Genomic DNA, 17,477 nt, shown 5'->3' with positions numbered 1-17,477 from the left:
CCTCAGAGTTCCTTCTGGTCTCACCGTGCAGGAGCCAGAGGTATCTGCAGAGGCGTATCAGCGCAGAGATGGGGCAGTGGAGAGAGCAAAAGGCAGAGCAAGACTTACGTTGGCTTTGAGGCTTCAGCCTGGTCAGTCTGCAGTTTCTCGCCACCTTCAACTTCCATAGTGCAGTACACGATGCGGTTGGGCGCCAGTGACTTCAGACCCTGCACCTCCATGATGACAACCTGTGGGGCAAAGAAAAAGGAGTATAAGAGGAGTCATCTTCTTCAGTGCTGGGGTCTTCCACGTGCTGCTGGATGTTCTGTGGTGGCAGCTGGGTGGGGACAGGGGCACTGCCCAGGCTGAGAGGAGATCATGGCAGCCAGAGAGGTCTGTAGGGAGACCGAGGTCTTCATCTGACTGTACGTAGGCTTCTTGAGAACCTTGGGTGCCCAGGGCTGTATCAAGCCTCAGGAGATGGGCTGCAGACATGTTCCTGCCCCACCTAGAAGTGCCTTAATATGCGAATTCCACAAAAAAAATACACAGCTAATACGAAAAGCCTATTTTCAAGATTAAACAGAATGGGTTTGGTCTGACTTTTGAAGACCATTCAGTTCAAATCCCCTACTATGGGCAGGGACACTTTCCACTGGATCAGGCTGCCCAGAGCCCCATCCAGTCTGACCTTGAACAGTTCCAGGGATGGGGCAGCCATGACTTCTCTGGGCAATCTGTGCCAGTGTCTCGCCACCCCCATTCTAAACATTTTATTCCATACATTCAATGTAAATCTACTCTCTTTTAGTTTGAAACCACTGTCCCTTGTCTTTTCACTGCAGGCCCTGGTAAAAAGTCTTTCTCCATCTTTCTTGTTAAGAGATCATCATCTAAGTTTCTCACAGGTAATTACCTTTTTTTTTCTTTTTTAAGGTGATTAATCTTGTTAACCACAGGCCTTAAACATTTTTGAAAGAAGTTCAAATGGGAGTTTCTGTTCATGTTTTATTACAGACCTATGAAGTATACACACGGGGGTTTAAATTTCCTATCCTCAGGTCTTCTGATCCGTCCTTGCACTGAGGATCCCTTCGCTGACACACAGATCTCAGCAAAGCCTTTGATGAGCACACAGCTTCAGTAAAAGCTCTCTTGCAGCAAGGGTTTTGTCCTCAGAGCTGTGCACAGGCCTGCCAGCTCCTGAAGTCAGTGCTTCATGAGCTTCTGCTTCCTGCCAGATGGGGTTCAGCTGGAGCAAAGCATTTGAGACATCCCGTTGCAAGGGCGAGTTCCTTTATACGCGGCTATAGGCACTGCAAAGGCTTTTCCAACAGAGAGGTCTACAGCTTTGTGATAGTTCCCTGCTCCTCTGTAAGGGAACACTTAGCAGTCAGGTTTTATTTGATGCTGCTCTTGAAGGCACTGTCTCTGGGTTCATAGCCCTATTTTTAGATAAGGCCGAACTGACTATTATAAAGATGGTTCCAGACATCTAATGAGATAAATTCTGAGACTGGACAACCAGCATTGTTATGTTTTGCATTGGCATGATAGATACATAACAAGAGACCCTTCAGGAAGAAAAATAAACAGGAAACTACACAAAAATGGATTTCTCTGATTTTTTTTGCTTCCTACATTTTTGACCCCAGCAACACAAACCTACTCACTGACAGACAACAACAATTCTGCCCGTGTGTGCTGATGACTCCTAGGAGTAAATGCCTTGCCTAGACGGCAAATATGTTTGCACGGAACAATTAAGTTCGTTGAAAACAGCTACTGCAGCAATGCTGCTTGCAAGACTGAGACAGTCCGTGTCAGAGGTAACGGCGGGTCCCTCCAGTACTGCGCCTTCCCCCAGCTGTACAGACAAACTGCTTGACGGAGCACTGAGCAGAAAGTCAGTGCTCAACACAAAGCAAAGAGCAAGCCAGCAAAGCACAGCATTTCCACACAAACTGAAGGCCAATCTCTTGGGAGCGTTCAAACCCCAGCATTTCTTAACAATTCTCCAAAAAGGAAATAGTGCTTGCAGAGAAATACAGTGACACCCCTAACTGGCAATAATTAAACACATTGACTTTTATAGTACTGCGTTATTGCAGTGGTTTTGGGGACAATACAGACCCAGTGTTACTGGGGTACATTCAGTAACAAGCAACGCAAAGAGGTCAGTTAATGATCATAGAATCACAGAATGGTTTGGAAGGAACCTTGGAGCCCATCCAGTTCCACTCCCTTGCCAAGGGCAGGGACACCTCCCACTGGAACAGTCTGCTCCAAGCCCCTTCCAGCCTGGCCTTGGACACCTCCGGGAATGGGGCAGCCACGACTTCTTCGGGCAACCTGGGCCAGGGCCTCACCACCCCCACAGTAAAAAATTTTCCTGTTATATAACCAAAATCTCCTCTTTCAGCTTAAAACCATTTTCCCTCATCCTATCACTGCACTCCCTAATGCAGATCTCTGAGACATTTGATATACATCAACAGAAAATTCCAGGCAGTTTATCTTCACACGGTTTGTTCCAACAAGATTGTGAGACGCCAGAAAGGACACAGTGTGTGGCCACAGGCAAAGCTTCTGGTAACTCAGAAAGGAGCCGTTCCTCATGGAGATCGGAAAGTGATTTCTACTTAATTTTGAACTGAGCAGAAGTCAGCTACTGTGATTTTTATTCCCACAAACTCCACACGCTGCCTTGTGTGTGAAGCTTACCTCTAGGGAGAATGACAACACGACGTCTGACTTGGAAAGCTGGTTCTCATTTTCTTCTCCCATGTCAATTATGGAGGTGTTGTGACTGCGTTTCAGCTTCTGCAGCTTGAACTCAGAGCCCCCTTTAGACACGGGCATGCTCTCTAAGTTTGCCATCAGAAGATTGACAGACGACTTCAGCTCCTCGATGTACATGTTCTCCATTTCTTTGGACACAAACTTCGGAAACTTGCGCTCCTTGGATAGGGAAACAAAACCAACAGGATGAATTGTGACACTCAGCAACTGCTTGTTGCATTGAGAGAATGCCTCTGGAGGATCTGCAGAGAGGTTTGTGAGCAGGGAATTCCCACAAACCAGACGACAAAACACAGCTCCCTTCTGTGAAATGCAGAAACATTATTGTTAGCTTCCCATAGAATTAATAGTACTTATCCACTTTACCATTTCTTGCGTGCACTTGCATATGATTAGTTTTTCTACCCACAATTTGGCCTTCTTCATATACACGTATTCACAACTACAAACACTCTCCAGGCCACATCTCAACTGAACTTTGTGACTGACAGCAATTTACTAATGACTCAAAGGATGCTGACAGTTAGGGACTTGTTTCCAGTCTCTCAAACGTGCCAGCTCTCCTTAAAACACTTGTGAGCTGTTCCTCCATTAATTTTCTAGGTGTGAAAGGAGTCCAGAGGTGAAAAATCAGCAATGCATGGCCAGGAATTTGTGGTCCCAATTGGAAGGAGGAGTAAAGCACCCTTTACACTACTTCCCAGGGTCCACACCTCCCTCCAAGACGACAACCTTTCACTGCGAGACCCTCCAGTGCTGCTTGTTGTAAACAGGACATTTAAACATCAAAACCAAAGGTGACAGTGATAGCAAAATGTGATGTTTCCCACCGTGTGTTCTCAGCTTTGAACTGCTGCCTGTGCTCCAGCTCCATTAGGATCACTGACTGAGCCCTACCTCTGCTGACGACTCTGCCCACGTCCCGAATCTGCTCAGGGTTTGAACGTCTGTCTGTGGGTTACGAGAGACCGTGCAAGGTGTACGACAGCGAGGCAGCATCTGCAGCCAGGCAACTTGAGGCTGACACACAAAGCACTTTAGTGGAAATTCATAATATTGTAAAAAGCAGCTTGTAAAATGTATGCTAGAAAAGAAAACAAGGTCATGTTTCTTCTAGAAGACTGTCATCAGACTGCTGAAAAAGTACTCCACTGCACTAGTTTTTACATCAGTCCTCAATATCTTACTCATTACAAGCTCACAGCAGCAACTGAACCAAGCAGTTAAAATACAGTCTTCTGTTTCCAGCCTCAATCTTGGGAGGCAATTCCCTCATGTGAATTAGACCTGGCGTAAGATAAACTACCTAATCAGTCTGGTTTATTGTCTACGCATTGTACAAGTTGCCAACCACCCTTAGGAAAAAAAATCCAATCCAAATCTTTTGTAGATTTTGAGAACTACTGCTGCAGCAACGATGTTCAAACATTATTGCTTTTTCACCCTGCTGCTATCCATCTCTCCAGGGACTGCAATTTTGGCACTGCCCCCAAAAACCTCTTCAGAAATGCAGCAAGGACTGAGATATTTCACCGTGTGTCACCACATACTAAGGCTAAATCAAGGTAGTTTGAAGTTATGCATAACAATTTAATTGTAACTGCGTCTGAGGCTGGAAATGCAGAGCTGCAGATGTTGTCCCATGTTACCTATTGGGCTGGAAAGTCCGGTGGAAGACGCAATCAAGAGATTTGGACAACAGCAAGACAGGATCCTAGTCACCTCAAAGTGTGCTTGGAGCAGGGAGGACAAGTGTGGAGAGAAGCAGAGTTAAGATACTGCAAGGAATGACCGGTCCAGCTGGCTGAAGTGGAGTGTGTCCAGCCCCAGAAGGACAAACGGCTTGGGTGTCATCACCAGGTCTCATGTAATTGCTCCTCCATGCCCTTGAGGCCCGGTTACCGTGTCGGGGGAATGACACCACAGCACTTGGTACTGCAGAAAAAAACGTACCTCTGCTTTTGCATCTCAGAGCTCTCAGCTGTAACGCTGCTTTCTTTTAGCTGCTGGAAAAGTACAACACGCAGAGTGCAAAGCCTGTTCAGACTCAGCTTTAAAACATCTGCTTGACTTTGAGCATGATCCTCAAAAGCTGGCTGGCTCCAAGGCTGGGCTTAGTGCTTTGGTGGAGTCAGGGTCAGCAGGGAGCTCTGCCTAACACTGCACTGGCGCTGATCTGCACTCTCCTGGGCACACGAGAAAGTAAAAACGCCTAGAGTTGTGCCTGATTTTCCAAACACAAGAACTGGCCATGGAGGGAAGGTGGCTTGCCCAGTTTATTCAGTTCACACAACAGGCCAGACGAAGGCTTGCAGAGCTATCAGTTCTTCAGCACTGCAAGCCCAGGTCCCGTGAGACTTCACAGCCTTCAATGTCTCTGAAGTACAAATGTCCCAGCATGAATATCTTAATTTATTATCAAGGCATTAGTTTGCCTTTAGCATGGAATCTCCAAGGTGGCCAACTCAGGGCTGTTTTCAGAAGCCAAGTAAGTCTCACTCTGCAGCAAATCTGCACCAAAAGCTGTAAACTGCAGATAAAATTGGAAATGCTATCCTTTCATTGAGCTGAATGGTGAACTTGCCCTACGCTAGAGGGAAAATAGCCTTGCCTGGAAAAGAAGACACAGAGAAGGATTCAAAAGGTCATGTGGATGCCTCCAAACGATGGTATTCTTGGGTCTGAAAGAACAAAGTTTCTCATAGGCAGGTACTAGTGGGATCTGACAATCTCAGAGAAGGCCTGCAGCAGTAAAGTGAAGGAGATTTCATATCAATACCTGCCGAGTGGATCACAGGTAAGTTGCTTTTACTCTGAACTGCCCTCCAAGCTGCAGAGCTGTAATTTGAAGGCTGAATTCTGTACAGGGAAAATGTCAGGTTGTGTTGAGGACTTTCCCCTGACTGTCTCTCACAGGGCCAGAAGTGGCACGGCTTTTTCTGCAGCATCCTTGGGGGAGGAATGGAAATGGCAAGTTTTTGTTTGCAAAAAACAATTCATGAAGCTTCAGCCTCTGCTGGCTGCTACAGAACCATGCACGTTGTTGTCCCCCATGCCACAAAAGGCAAAATCAAACAAGGAAATGAGGCAATTTCATCCCGGCACCCAGTGCCTGGCTACCCATCCCAGAACTGGAGGAGCAGAGCTCTGCGCAGGGGCTCACATTTTGCCACAAATAAAAATACCGTAGGTTTTCTTGATAATAAAACGGCAACAGGCCAAGCAGCTGCACTTGGTTTGCTGCACCATCATTTGGCCTTGGCCACCTTACTGTTTTTATTAGTGAAGTGGGGAAAACCTGAAGTTACTTCCCTGAAGATGCAATGTCAGCCACTGCTGAACAGCAATGTTAGTGAGGAGCAACTGCACAGGCGCCACTGGCATCCTTGCTAATGCCTGACCATAAATGAATGTGCCCTGCTTTTCACATCCAGGGATATCAGCATGGTTGCAAACAGCTCTGACAGTACCTTTCTCATAAAACCCCCAATCTGGGCACAGCTCAGGGCCTGGAGGACTGCTGCTGAAAGGCACGTCACTAGCCTAAGCTATGTTTCTCTGAGTAGATCTTTTCCTTCTCCTTCTGGCAATGGTTTCTTGATTATCAGGAACAGCCAGATAAGATAATTGCCAATGACTTCAGTCCCATTAGGGCTTTAGCAGTGACTCAGAGAATCTGATTATAGGCAAGGATAAAATCTTGGTCATATTGATGTCAACAGGATCCAGGGTTTCTCTCCATATACGGTCCATTGGAGGCCACAGACATCTGCACTGTGTGAGGGTGTGATTTGCTCCCAGAGAGATGTCTCCTTACAGAAGAGTAACTGGGGAGTTTAGCCGAGTGCTTGGTTCCAAAAACTGTTTTAAAGTCCTATGCCTGCTGCTCCAGAGGACAGTGATGTCTGCACAGTGCAATATAGCCTGACTGCTCTTGCACAAAGTGTGGACATGTTGGGAGAGCAGGGAGCATCTAACTATAGGCAGGAAACTGTGGCACAAACCCTGTTCGGGCAATTCCTGGCTCTTTTTTACATGTCATCATCCTATTCACTGCCTAGCCTATGAGTTTGACAACGAGGGCTCAGCTGTACACTTGCAGATCTAGCTGGAGCACTTCAGGATGATATCTTCACACTGCTGAGGATTTGTAAGGGATTTTGCAGGAACCTAAAACTCATCAGAACATTCCAAGAAATGCACATCACAACAGCTTCATCTGCTCTTGATGTTTTGTTTGTCATTAAAAATCTGCTTAATTTTAGCTGATGCTTACTGGGAGAAGAAACTGAGGGAAGGACAAGACCTGGGGGTTGCATCAAACTTACGTGCTTCTACATGAAGAGCTTGTTAATACAGAATAGTTTTTTTACCTTGGCAATTTGCTCTGCCATTTGAAGACGTCCATCTAACTCACGTCTGATCTGTGCCGCTTGCTCATCTGGGTTGTCCAGCTGTACAGAAACAAAAAGTAAATCAAGGTGAAAAATTAACCAATGCAGCACCTTTACAAGCAGTTCAGCTCTTCAGGCTGACCATCAATGAAGCACAGCATCGAAGGAGTGGAGATGGGTCCTGCTTTGGGACGGAGCCTCCCACAAAAGACACACACAATGTTTACCAGGTCTCAAGATGGACTCAACCAGGGGACTGCGCAGACCTTGTTTTGATACCTGCCCATCTGCCTCCCAGGGCTGAGCATCCTCACCTTGAGGTCTTACATCCACTTTGCCCAGTAAGCCAGTCTAGCAGCAAGCCCTGACCGTGACTGTCTGAATCCCAGAAAAATGGAGTGCCCTACAGCAGGCTAGCACTTTGCTGCTTAGGAAGCCAGAGCCCTCCTGTGCTGGGGCAGGACACATGGCAGATCCAGGTCACCAAATCAAACACCCTTTACCTCTACTTGCCACTCAGAAAAAGACAGAAGGTGGCTCACCGGAAGTGCACAGCAACAGCATTTGCTTATTTTCTTTCTCTTTTCTCCTACATTGCTGCATCTCTGTGCAAAAAAACCCCAGATGATTCATGCAATTGGTTTTCCTGCAGCCTTCAGCAGAGATATTTTGAGGTTTTTTTTTTACAACACACCATCCACAGCCCTGTGGTTCAGTGTTATGTTTCTGCCTGGCCCTGAAAAGTCTTCCGAGGGTAAAATGTTGTTTCTGCCAGTTAAGCAAGCAATTACAGCACACGTGGTAGAGGCACAGTGACTGCTGCAGTTTCCCATTGGTAGGATTCAGGGCAGATCTGTTATTTTTAATGGGAATACACATACATAAATCACAGAACAACAAAAAAAGCACAAAATCAATCTAGTCCTTGGAGAAGTCAATAGCTGCTGTGATAAGGTGGAAATTTTACAGCTGCTTTCCAGACTCAAACCACTCTTCGGTCTCCTTCACGGTCATTTTGGCCATGGCACAAGGCTAGAAATCAGTGGCAGTGGGGTAGTGACAGTGCTGCTCCACCCATGAGACACAAAACCAAGCTCGCCCTGGTGCAAAACCTCACAGTTTTGGTTCACCTCCTCAAACAAATGTGACTTCAACTGGGAAGGCTCCTGTTCCATCCGACTGCTGCCTTCATTTACAAAGCATCAGCCCCTTCTGGCCACCAGCAATTGCAATTGCCACAAACCACCACAGGTCAGCTTTGCCACTGACTGCTACACACAAATGAGTTCTTGGGGCTACGCTAATCACCTCCCTGGGTTTTAGCTTCGTCTGGAGACAAAGTGCTTGACAGAAGACAGGCACAGCTGGTGCAGTGCAGTCTGGAAAGTTACAGCTACAGCAGCAACAAAAGTTTTGATTCTTGGCCCAACTAACAATGAGCTCATCCATTAATGCTCCCTGGGCAGGCTAAAATATGTGGTTTTCCTCCAAAACCTGCAACTTTAAATGGTATCTTCTCAACCTTCTGCCTGCGCATCCTGTATCTCCCCTCTCTCACTCATGTAGACCTGCCTGCGTGCATTTGCATATTGCTTCACCACCAGTGATTTTCCAAAAGAGCCAACATTTACTACAGTTGAGATTGAAGGAAAGCATTTTTGATCAGTTTTTGAAAGCCTCTGCTACTGATTTAACTCAAGCAAGGAAACTACAAAGTGTTCCGAGACCACAATCCAAATCCACTGAAGCTTCGCTGACCTCCGCTGTAGCCACCCAGGTTTCATTTCACCATATAACCTGCTGCCTTCATCTTTATATTCATGACCCCCAAAGCAGTACAGAGCCATGGACCATCAGCACCCTTCAAGATCAGCTGCATTAATTTCTCCATGAACAAATCCATCAAAGCACTGACCACAACCCATGTGCAAGCATCTCAGCGCAAGCTGCTTCACTGAGGGTAGGAAATCTACAGTCCCAGATTTCCTTTTCTTCGCAACTCTGAAAGAGGGGGCATTATTTGAATTCCATATGAGCTACAGTAATTGAGGTTAATCACACACTACCCAAAATAACTCACATGCTATATTTAGAAACCAAGGATGCTGCTGTGGAGGAGAGCTGGTTTTGCGGTATGATAATGAGCTAGGAAACTGCCACAGACTTTCTGTGCTATCTTGATTGCGCAGATGTTTTCCAGTGATGCTGCAGGTGTCAAAACCCATGTCAAGGCAAGATCTGACTACAGAAGATTATTTTTCTTAGGAGGCCTCAAGCAACCTAGGCAGTGTCCTTGGCTGTGGTCAGGTGGGTGAGGTTCTGCTTCTCAGAGCTGTGCTTCCCAAGACAGACTATTGATGCCAAGCCAGGTGACCTGATATTTAAAGGATAAAAACCATCTTTCCAGGCTGTACTTTCCATGACTCTGCATGACAGCTCCATGGCAAAAACTGATCTTTGGGAAAGCAATCCCAGTCTGCTGTAGCCAACACAACATTTCCTTCTTGTTATTTGCAGAGTGGTATTGATGAGGCAGCCTCTGCCTGCAGTCCCCGCGTATCCTTCCCGTCCATTCAAGCGGGTTTCTTGTGACTAAGGGTCAACAGCTCAGCCATCCGCTGCTCCTGAGCCTGGGACGGGCTCCTGCTGCTGTCAAAGCAAGGCGAGTACCTTTTACACAGTCACAACACTATATGGGGCAATTAAGAGAGCAACGTTGGTGCCTGTAAAATATGCTCTGCTTGTGAAATAAAGCAAGGGGCGAACACAAGGCCTTGTAGCGAAGTGAGACCAAACATCCAAGTAAGACACCACACACCCTAACAGCGTTAAAACTCAATTTGTTAACTAGGGAATCAGCTATTTATTTTCTGCTGTATGCGTGCCCACTTTATATTCAAATACTTGACAGCCAAATGATTTACAAAGTCAAAGAGAAATTGAATTAGTTTCGTTCTGCGTTATGACTATGTTATGGGTGTGCTATGAATAAAGCAAAGATATAAATCATAAGGTTGCTCCAGTCAATTAAATGTGAAAAGTATTATAAATTTCAGTATATATATGACTTGTCATATGCACTGGGCTTTTCCTCAGCAGCACGCCATAAATATATGACGTACATAATTTGCAATTCTGAACTGATCATTACCCAACTGCCTGCTGGTAAATTAGATGTTTTCATACGCCTACCCATATACGACATTAGCTCTCTCTGCTTGCCCTGCAGAGATTATCTACATTGGTGTAACAGTTGCTAAAGTAAAAGAATAAAAATAAAAAATTATGTAGCTTGGATTCCGAGTGGAACCCCAAACTGCCCAGCATCGCAGCCAGCCTACGACGGTGACCCTTCGACTTAATGAACGAGACTGCGCAGAAGACAGGGCTTTCTTACACATAAACTGCTAATAAGGAATAATTTTTAATGGGCACCAGTAAACAAACAGAAGAGGTTAAAAATGTTCACAATACAAGTTTGATGTTGCCAGCAAGAGCCAGCCATTGGTCTGCAGAAGCACCCTGTGCTTCCACGGCCCCAAATCAAATCCACTGGGAGACTTTTCCTCATGTTATCCCAGAGGGATGGAAGACAATCGCTCTGCACCTTTGAAAGATGGCAGCAGAGGCAAAACAACCAACCTAATGAAATCATAAGATCTGCAATTAGAGGTGCGGGCATCCACCAAATCCGTGCCTGAACTATGCAGCTGGTGGGTCAGATGTCCCACTTATCGTCCAGCTTCAGCCTTGTTGTTTTTCAAGTCAGAGTCCAGGCTGACCTCTGCACACCCTGGGGGATGCCAGAGGCACTTCAAAGACGTGAACAGTGTTAAAGGAGACTTTAAACTCCTCTATCTTCGGAGTCAAAGAGTTACATATTTAAAGCTTCTGTTTATCACAGCTTAAAGCCAAACTACTTACAATCATTGCCCTGGCTCCAAATGTGATGCTAAGGTGGCACAGACTGCCCTCCTCGTTCCCTCTGCATTATGTACAAAGCAGTTTTGCTCAGATTAACGCCTCAGACTGACCCACCTGCCTGGGACCGAGCAGGCTACAGTACCTGAGCCATCGGCCACAGCGAGAGGGCTGCAGCTGGGGCCAACCCACCAAACTGGGGACGATGCTGGCGGCACAAGTGGCACGCTGGACACAGCGCTCTGCCATCAGCACGCTGAGCTGCAGCAACCTGCTGCACTGCACGGGGAATGGAAACAAACCCAGCTCTTCATCTTCTGGAAATGAAAGCATTTAGTCTGGGTCTCCACAAAACCTGTGGCCACCGCCTTGTGCTGGTTTTCCTCCTGAGGCAGTATTGGCACCCAAGGATGGGTGATGCCTCCTGCACAGCCAGGCTGCTACCCAGTAGGAACTGCCTTGGATGGATGCACTGTCAGTGGCCCCTGTGGTTTCTCCATCCCTGTGTCCAGCACACCACCATGCAGCTGGGGAGGTCTGAAAATTGCACTTCATGAATTATTTTCCCCAGGTGGAGCACAAAGACAAAAGCTGTGACCCACTTATGTCCTTCCTCACCCCCGCTGAAGTCCCCCCATAATAATTAACGCAGCCAAATACCTGTGTCATGTACAGTAATAGGTGCTAAAAGCCTCAAAGAGAAAGTTTCAGTGCACTCATCCTTTCACATGCTGGGACCTCTGTAGCTCAGCAAATGGTTGATTAAGTATTTCAAAGCAAACATGCTGCATGTGAAGGCTGAACAAGATCACAACACGGGTGACAATTTTGCAGCTTTGATGTAGGGCTTTAGGAGAGATCTTTGTCTCATAAAAGGTGGCTTTGCTTTGTGACGCACGATGAGAGAAAACACTGAAAAATTCATAAGCCTACATCAATTAATAATTACTTTATCCGTCCAGGTGAACTCACAACTTGTGGCATTAGCAACACGGAGCGCTCCAGCTGAAAGAAACACGTGGCCCCCAAAGTGACTCACTGCATGGAAGCCTTTGGTTTCTATTGGAAAAACACTATGCTAGGAGACTAAGTACCACCAGACAGGGCAGTGGGGCATTGCAAACCACACACCGCTTCCTAAGACACACTCCATGCTACCGCTGTGGATTGCTCTGTAGCATCCTTTTCCCACCAACGGCAAATATTCCTCTCTACAAGTGGCAAAGGGCAGAGCAAGAGGCAATCCAGAGCTCAAGGCCCCGACCTCTGCCCATGTCTCTGAAGTAGAAAGTGGAGGAGAATCTGAACACTCTCTCTCCCTTGACTTCTAGTTGGATGCTGACCACCTTTTTAAATTGGGAACATGAATGATGCTCTGCTCCCTCGGTAGGGTAAGGCACTAATGCCCTGGGCAACTAATCCTCTGAGCAGCAAACTGCAACCCGTGAACCAAGAGCTGCCTTGGGATCTCAAATGGGAGCAAGGAAGAGGAAGCAAGGACAGCATTCCTGTGATACGTACTTCCCCATGTCAGCAAAAACGGCAGCATCAGCACAGCCCAACCATGGATTTAGCACTGTCAGTTGTGCGGTTCAAGAGAGGATTTTGGGAAGCCAGAGGGAACCAGCAGGACACATGCTCTCTACCATCTCTCTGGATTGTGGTGCTGCACTATGCCCATGCTGTCCCAGGACCGTTCTTCCACTGCCATCGTGCAACAGGGATGCTCAAGGCCACCTCTCCTATGACTGGTCAGTCTTCCCCAAATCAGTCTTTTAGCCCCAAAATAACACAGAATATTTCTAGTACAATGTAAAATTCCCCTTAATTCAAGGAATTACAATCCACACCTATTAGTTCACCAAGATATTCTTTTTCCCTCCTGTTGGTCCCAGCTCCTCATGCCATCCTGGGGCTCCAGCACCTCAGAAGGTGACAAATTCCCTCTCCTGGAGAAGAGCCCACACCACTTTGCCCCTGTGCAGGTAGAACTGGCCCTGCTGCAGGGATTCAGTCACTTCCAACAGTGGCTGCACACTATCACTGTTTTGCTGAGGATGGGTGCCTGTTACCCTGGCAAGATCCTGGGTTATCTAATGAACCAATGCTGCTGTGAGAGAGCAGCCAGGAGGTCCTGGGGAGAGATTTAAAACAGCAACAAGGACTTGGATAACTCACTGAGGGCTGATGCTTCCCTCTCTAAGAGAAACCTTATTTCACGGTTCACAAACTTTAGGGTTGCGCTAGACTCATCAGCGGAAATATTCCATGGGATGTACAGCAGCCCCCCCTCACCCGAGAGCTGAATCTTACAGCATCACAGTAAATCTGTGCTCCGCCAGCCGCCTGGGCTGCGCAGGCTCTCACCCAGCACATCCACTGGCAGATACCAGGACCGCACCCCACCTGCTTCCCCAGGTGAAGTCAAGAGATCCACCCTCAAATCGACTCCAGTCTAAACGCTGCCTTTTGGATAGCTCATCCCACAAGCTGAGCTGATTTCCAATATATTTTGGAACCTTGTAGCAGCCGCCCAGTACCTGAAGGGGGCCTACAAGAAACCTTGGAAGGGACTTTTTACAAGGATATGAAGTGATAGGACGAGAGGGAATGGCTTTAAAGGGGAGGGGGGAGATTTAGACTAGACATTAGGAAGAAATTCTTCATTATGAGAGTGGTGAGGCACTGGCACAGGTGACCCAGGAAAGCTGTGGATACCTCATCCCATGAGGTGCTGAAGGCCAGGTTGGACGGGGCTTTGAGCAACCTCCTCCAGGAAGGTGTCTTTGCCCTTGGGAGGGGGCTTGGAACTGGATGAGCCCTTCCAACTCAAACCATTCTATGATTCTATGATATTTCAGAGGAGCACCGGTGGCACATGTGGGCAGCAGGTTCTCATGCTCTCCTTGCTGCCAGCAGCAGCACCCAGGTGCTCATCTGTACAGCACTGATGAACCAACCAGCATGTGCTGGTGGTATGGCAAGGGCAAGTAGGTGTTCAGCATGGATCCTGCATAGGAAAAGTGGACAAACCCTGTGTCATCTCTGTTATGGACCTGCCTACCACCACACACCCTTGCAGCTCTGCAAGGCTGTGCCACAGGGCTGAGGAAAGCTGAGACAAGCAAAGCCAGCACGCAGCTTTCCCACAGGTTGTGCAAAGATACCTCCAGATTTACATGCAAAGATAAATCAAAGTAAATGAAAAACCCGATTCAGCAAAACGGGAAGGGGAAGAAAAAGTGCTGCCTGTCTTTGTAAATGGTTTGCAAGCTGTTAAGAAAAGGGATGGCAGAGCACTTCCACTCGAAAGGCACATCCTTTCCATCTGTGCCCAGAGAACTTCTGAACCCTGCAAATCCCTCTGCCAGATCATCCGTATGAGGTGTACTACACTGAAAGAGCTTAAAAACTAAGCTGTGCAGAGGCTCTCATCTCTGAGCATGCCTTAATACCCTCTTCTTACGGCATTGCATAAGGATGCTTGAAGGCATACGGGCAGCATACGCCGAGCTACGGCACCACGAAAGAAACCAGAGCTCTAGCTAGTTGATGCAGTCCGAAGTAGATCACTACGCTTAGCTGGCTTGTGTTTCCCTACAGCTTGTTTGCTGAATTTCCATCAGTTACCAGGAAGAGAATCACCCAAATCTCCTACATATGACAATAAACTACTACTCAGTTCCAAGTAATTTTTACCGCTAGAATTAGCTGCAATTAACTCATCCCAAGCACCACAGAAGAAAGATACGCATATCCTCAAATCCTCAGGTCTTTTTGATTAAAAGCTTAACGGTAGATACATTAGTTACATAATTCAAGATGGGCTTTGGCCTTTGAAGCTAAAGCAACTTGCGGGAGGACTGGTCATGCAAAGCTTACACTATGCTTGGCACTCAGCAGGATTAAAGGTGACAAAATAAGACGTGGGAATATCTCCAGTGGTATCTATGCAACAGGCAAGGCTCTTGCATAGGAACTCATGCCACCTTTAAAAGTCTCCCCCTCTGTGCCGAAATGTGCTTTAGGCCAGCATCTCAATTCCTGTTGATTCAAGCAGAGAACTCAGATTTTTCTTGCTTTTTCATCACCACATCGAGGGATTTTTGTCAGAACCTCCATGGCTGCAGCACCTGAAAGCCTTTCACAAACACAAGGTGGCAGCTTCTGGTGGGCTTCAGAGAGTCACAGCTATTTACACATTTCAAGTCAAACCCTCTGCTTGCTGTGCCTGGCAGAGGTGGGTATTTGGGGATGAGAAGTTGTCCTGAGAGAAGTGCCACTCCTGCGGGAAGGCGTCCTTTTGAACTGAAGGTGTTGGGTTTCCTTGTCATGCTGTGCAGTCCTTCCTGGGAGGTCTTTGTGTAGCTGGCTTTCTGGCCAAGCAAGCTTTGTTCCCAGCTCTGATGACAGCTCGAGGATCAGGCCTGATCCATGAATTTAAAATTCCCTAACTGGCTTCCCTGTTGACATAAAATCAGATATCCTTCAGGGGCTGAGACCAGGTAGTAAAACAGAGACTTAAGTTCTGCTGCAATCGGCACTGTGCTGGGTAGGGATGATGATACAGGTGATCAAGTAGATAATAGAAGTTATCATGTGAATGAGGATCACCTTCACTCATTAAAAACAGCTAACATAAAATTCAAAGAACAAACATATCCAGAATGAAACTTGCCTGCCAGAGGTACAGATTGAAATTGGACAACCGCTCTTCAAAATAAATACTTACAATATGTTAGGGCATCCCTTGGAGTTTAAACTGTGACACTGCTTCTTGCAGTACCACGGTGAGAGATCCTTTTCTGCAGAAGCTCTGAGCAAAAAGCCGACAAAGCAGAGACTCTAGCTGTGAAAAGCAAGGCCAGGGCTTCCCTTTTATGCCAAATAACTGGGTATCAGTAGAAAAGAAGAGGGAACACAGAAGGAGGTTACAGCTCCCACTTTTTCAAGGACTAAGACAGCACAAAATTGCTGTGCTGCCCATTACAGTCCATTTTGGTATTTGTGAAATTTGGATTATCACAGGCAGAGACCTGAAGAGACTTCTCCTGATCAGGCTGACACGTTTCACACTGTTTTGACACAGCAAACCTTCTTGTGAGGTCAGGAAGAAAGCAGTTAGGAGAATTAAGCATGTAGGCAGCAAACCCTCAGCATGTGAAGAGGTTGCTGCATGTTCTTGGTGGGCAGCATCCTAAGGGAGTGGAAGTTGCTGCACCCACCCATGACTAGGACCATGCTTCTCCAGAAATCTCTGTATAAATCACCATGAGACTCCTTCCTACAGCAATGAAGAACTGGAAGGAAACTGCACTCCATGGCAGATCCAGGTATTTTCAGTCCCTCCAGATTGCACTTAAGTCGATAGCAATTAGTGGAGTGTTTTCAAAATCCAGAGCAGAAACATCACATCTGTAAGTCCCTTTGGACAATGAGTAACAACAATGATTAATGCTTAATAAGTAATCACGATTATTACGCTAAATGACTATATTATGCTAATTAAAAGGTCAGTATCTCACCTTTCTTAGTATAGCACCCTGACAGTTGTGCTCCGAGTCATTCAAAGGTTTCACAGAAATCCACCTTGGGGAGAGTTTCCTGGTTCTAAACAGAAGCAATACTCTTAGTTGTACCAATCCTATCTAATTTACCGTTGCATTTTGGAAAAGCTAGTTCTTTCTTAAATAATTAGCATTCAACCACCCAAAAACCCCACAAGGAATAGGGGTTGAAATCCTAGTCCAAATAAATGGGAGCATTCAGCACCTCTTTTACTGCTTGGTCCCCTCCAACAGGACCCATTCCACCCCTGAAAAAACAGTGGCACAAAATGGTTGTACAGCACCTCTGAGAATGGCCACGTGGATCCACAAGCTGTCGTGTGGGATTTAGCCCTGCACCATACCCTTGCGAGATGCTTTGGCACCTGCATTAACATCAAAGATGTGAGAAGAATTGAGGCAGACACAGAAAAGTAGCTATGAAGAAACAAACACAAGGAGAAAAATGTGATGCTTTTAAAAGCAGCTAGTCCGTAAGGTGAGGGAGGAAGCAGTTCCGCATGAGGTACCACACCGAGGGAGATTTTCCCATGGGGTACGCCGTCCTCGTTACCTTACTGGAGAAAACAGTCAGCCTGGCAAGCTATCTACGCAATACAGAAAATGCTGTTATGTGTCCATATGAAATGTAAGATAAATAATGTATGTGTACAGACACTACAACGACTACAGAGAAGATGTTTCAGCCGAGGAGCCGCAGCTCCTGCAAAGCAGCAGGGCACCCCACCTCCCTTAGCATTGCTGTGGGGGGAGCTGCTGCTCCCAGGCTTGTGTCATCTTTACCCAGCTTGAACCATGGCAGCTGCGAAGC

General features: G+C 46.7%; 1 protein-coding gene across 21 annotated transcripts in view; it reads right to left on the bottom strand.

Annotated features, from left to right (window-relative positions):
* CADPS (calcium dependent secretion activator) overlaps positions 1-17,477 on the bottom strand; it is a 220,750-nt gene that overhangs the window by 134,414 nt on the left and 68,859 nt on the right. For all 21 annotated transcript variants that reach the window (XM_054076643.1, XM_054076638.1, XM_054076644.1 and 18 more), the window contains exons 4-6: positions 7,158-7,238; positions 2,707-2,943; positions 109-230 (exon numbers count right to left, since the gene is read on the bottom strand). In XM_054076643.1, the coding sequence (XP_053932618.1) occupies positions 109-230; positions 2,707-2,943; positions 7,158-7,238 (440 nt within the window). The remainder of the gene's footprint in view (positions 1-108; positions 231-2,706; positions 2,944-7,157; positions 7,239-17,477) is intronic.

Source organism: Cuculus canorus, chromosome 11 (assembly GCF_017976375.1).
Source record: "Cuculus canorus isolate bCucCan1 chromosome 11, bCucCan1.pri, whole genome shotgun sequence".
NCBI lineage: Eukaryota > Metazoa > Chordata > Aves > Cuculiformes > Cuculidae > Cuculus > Cuculus canorus.
This window is presented reverse-complemented; position numbering and strand designations above follow the sequence as displayed.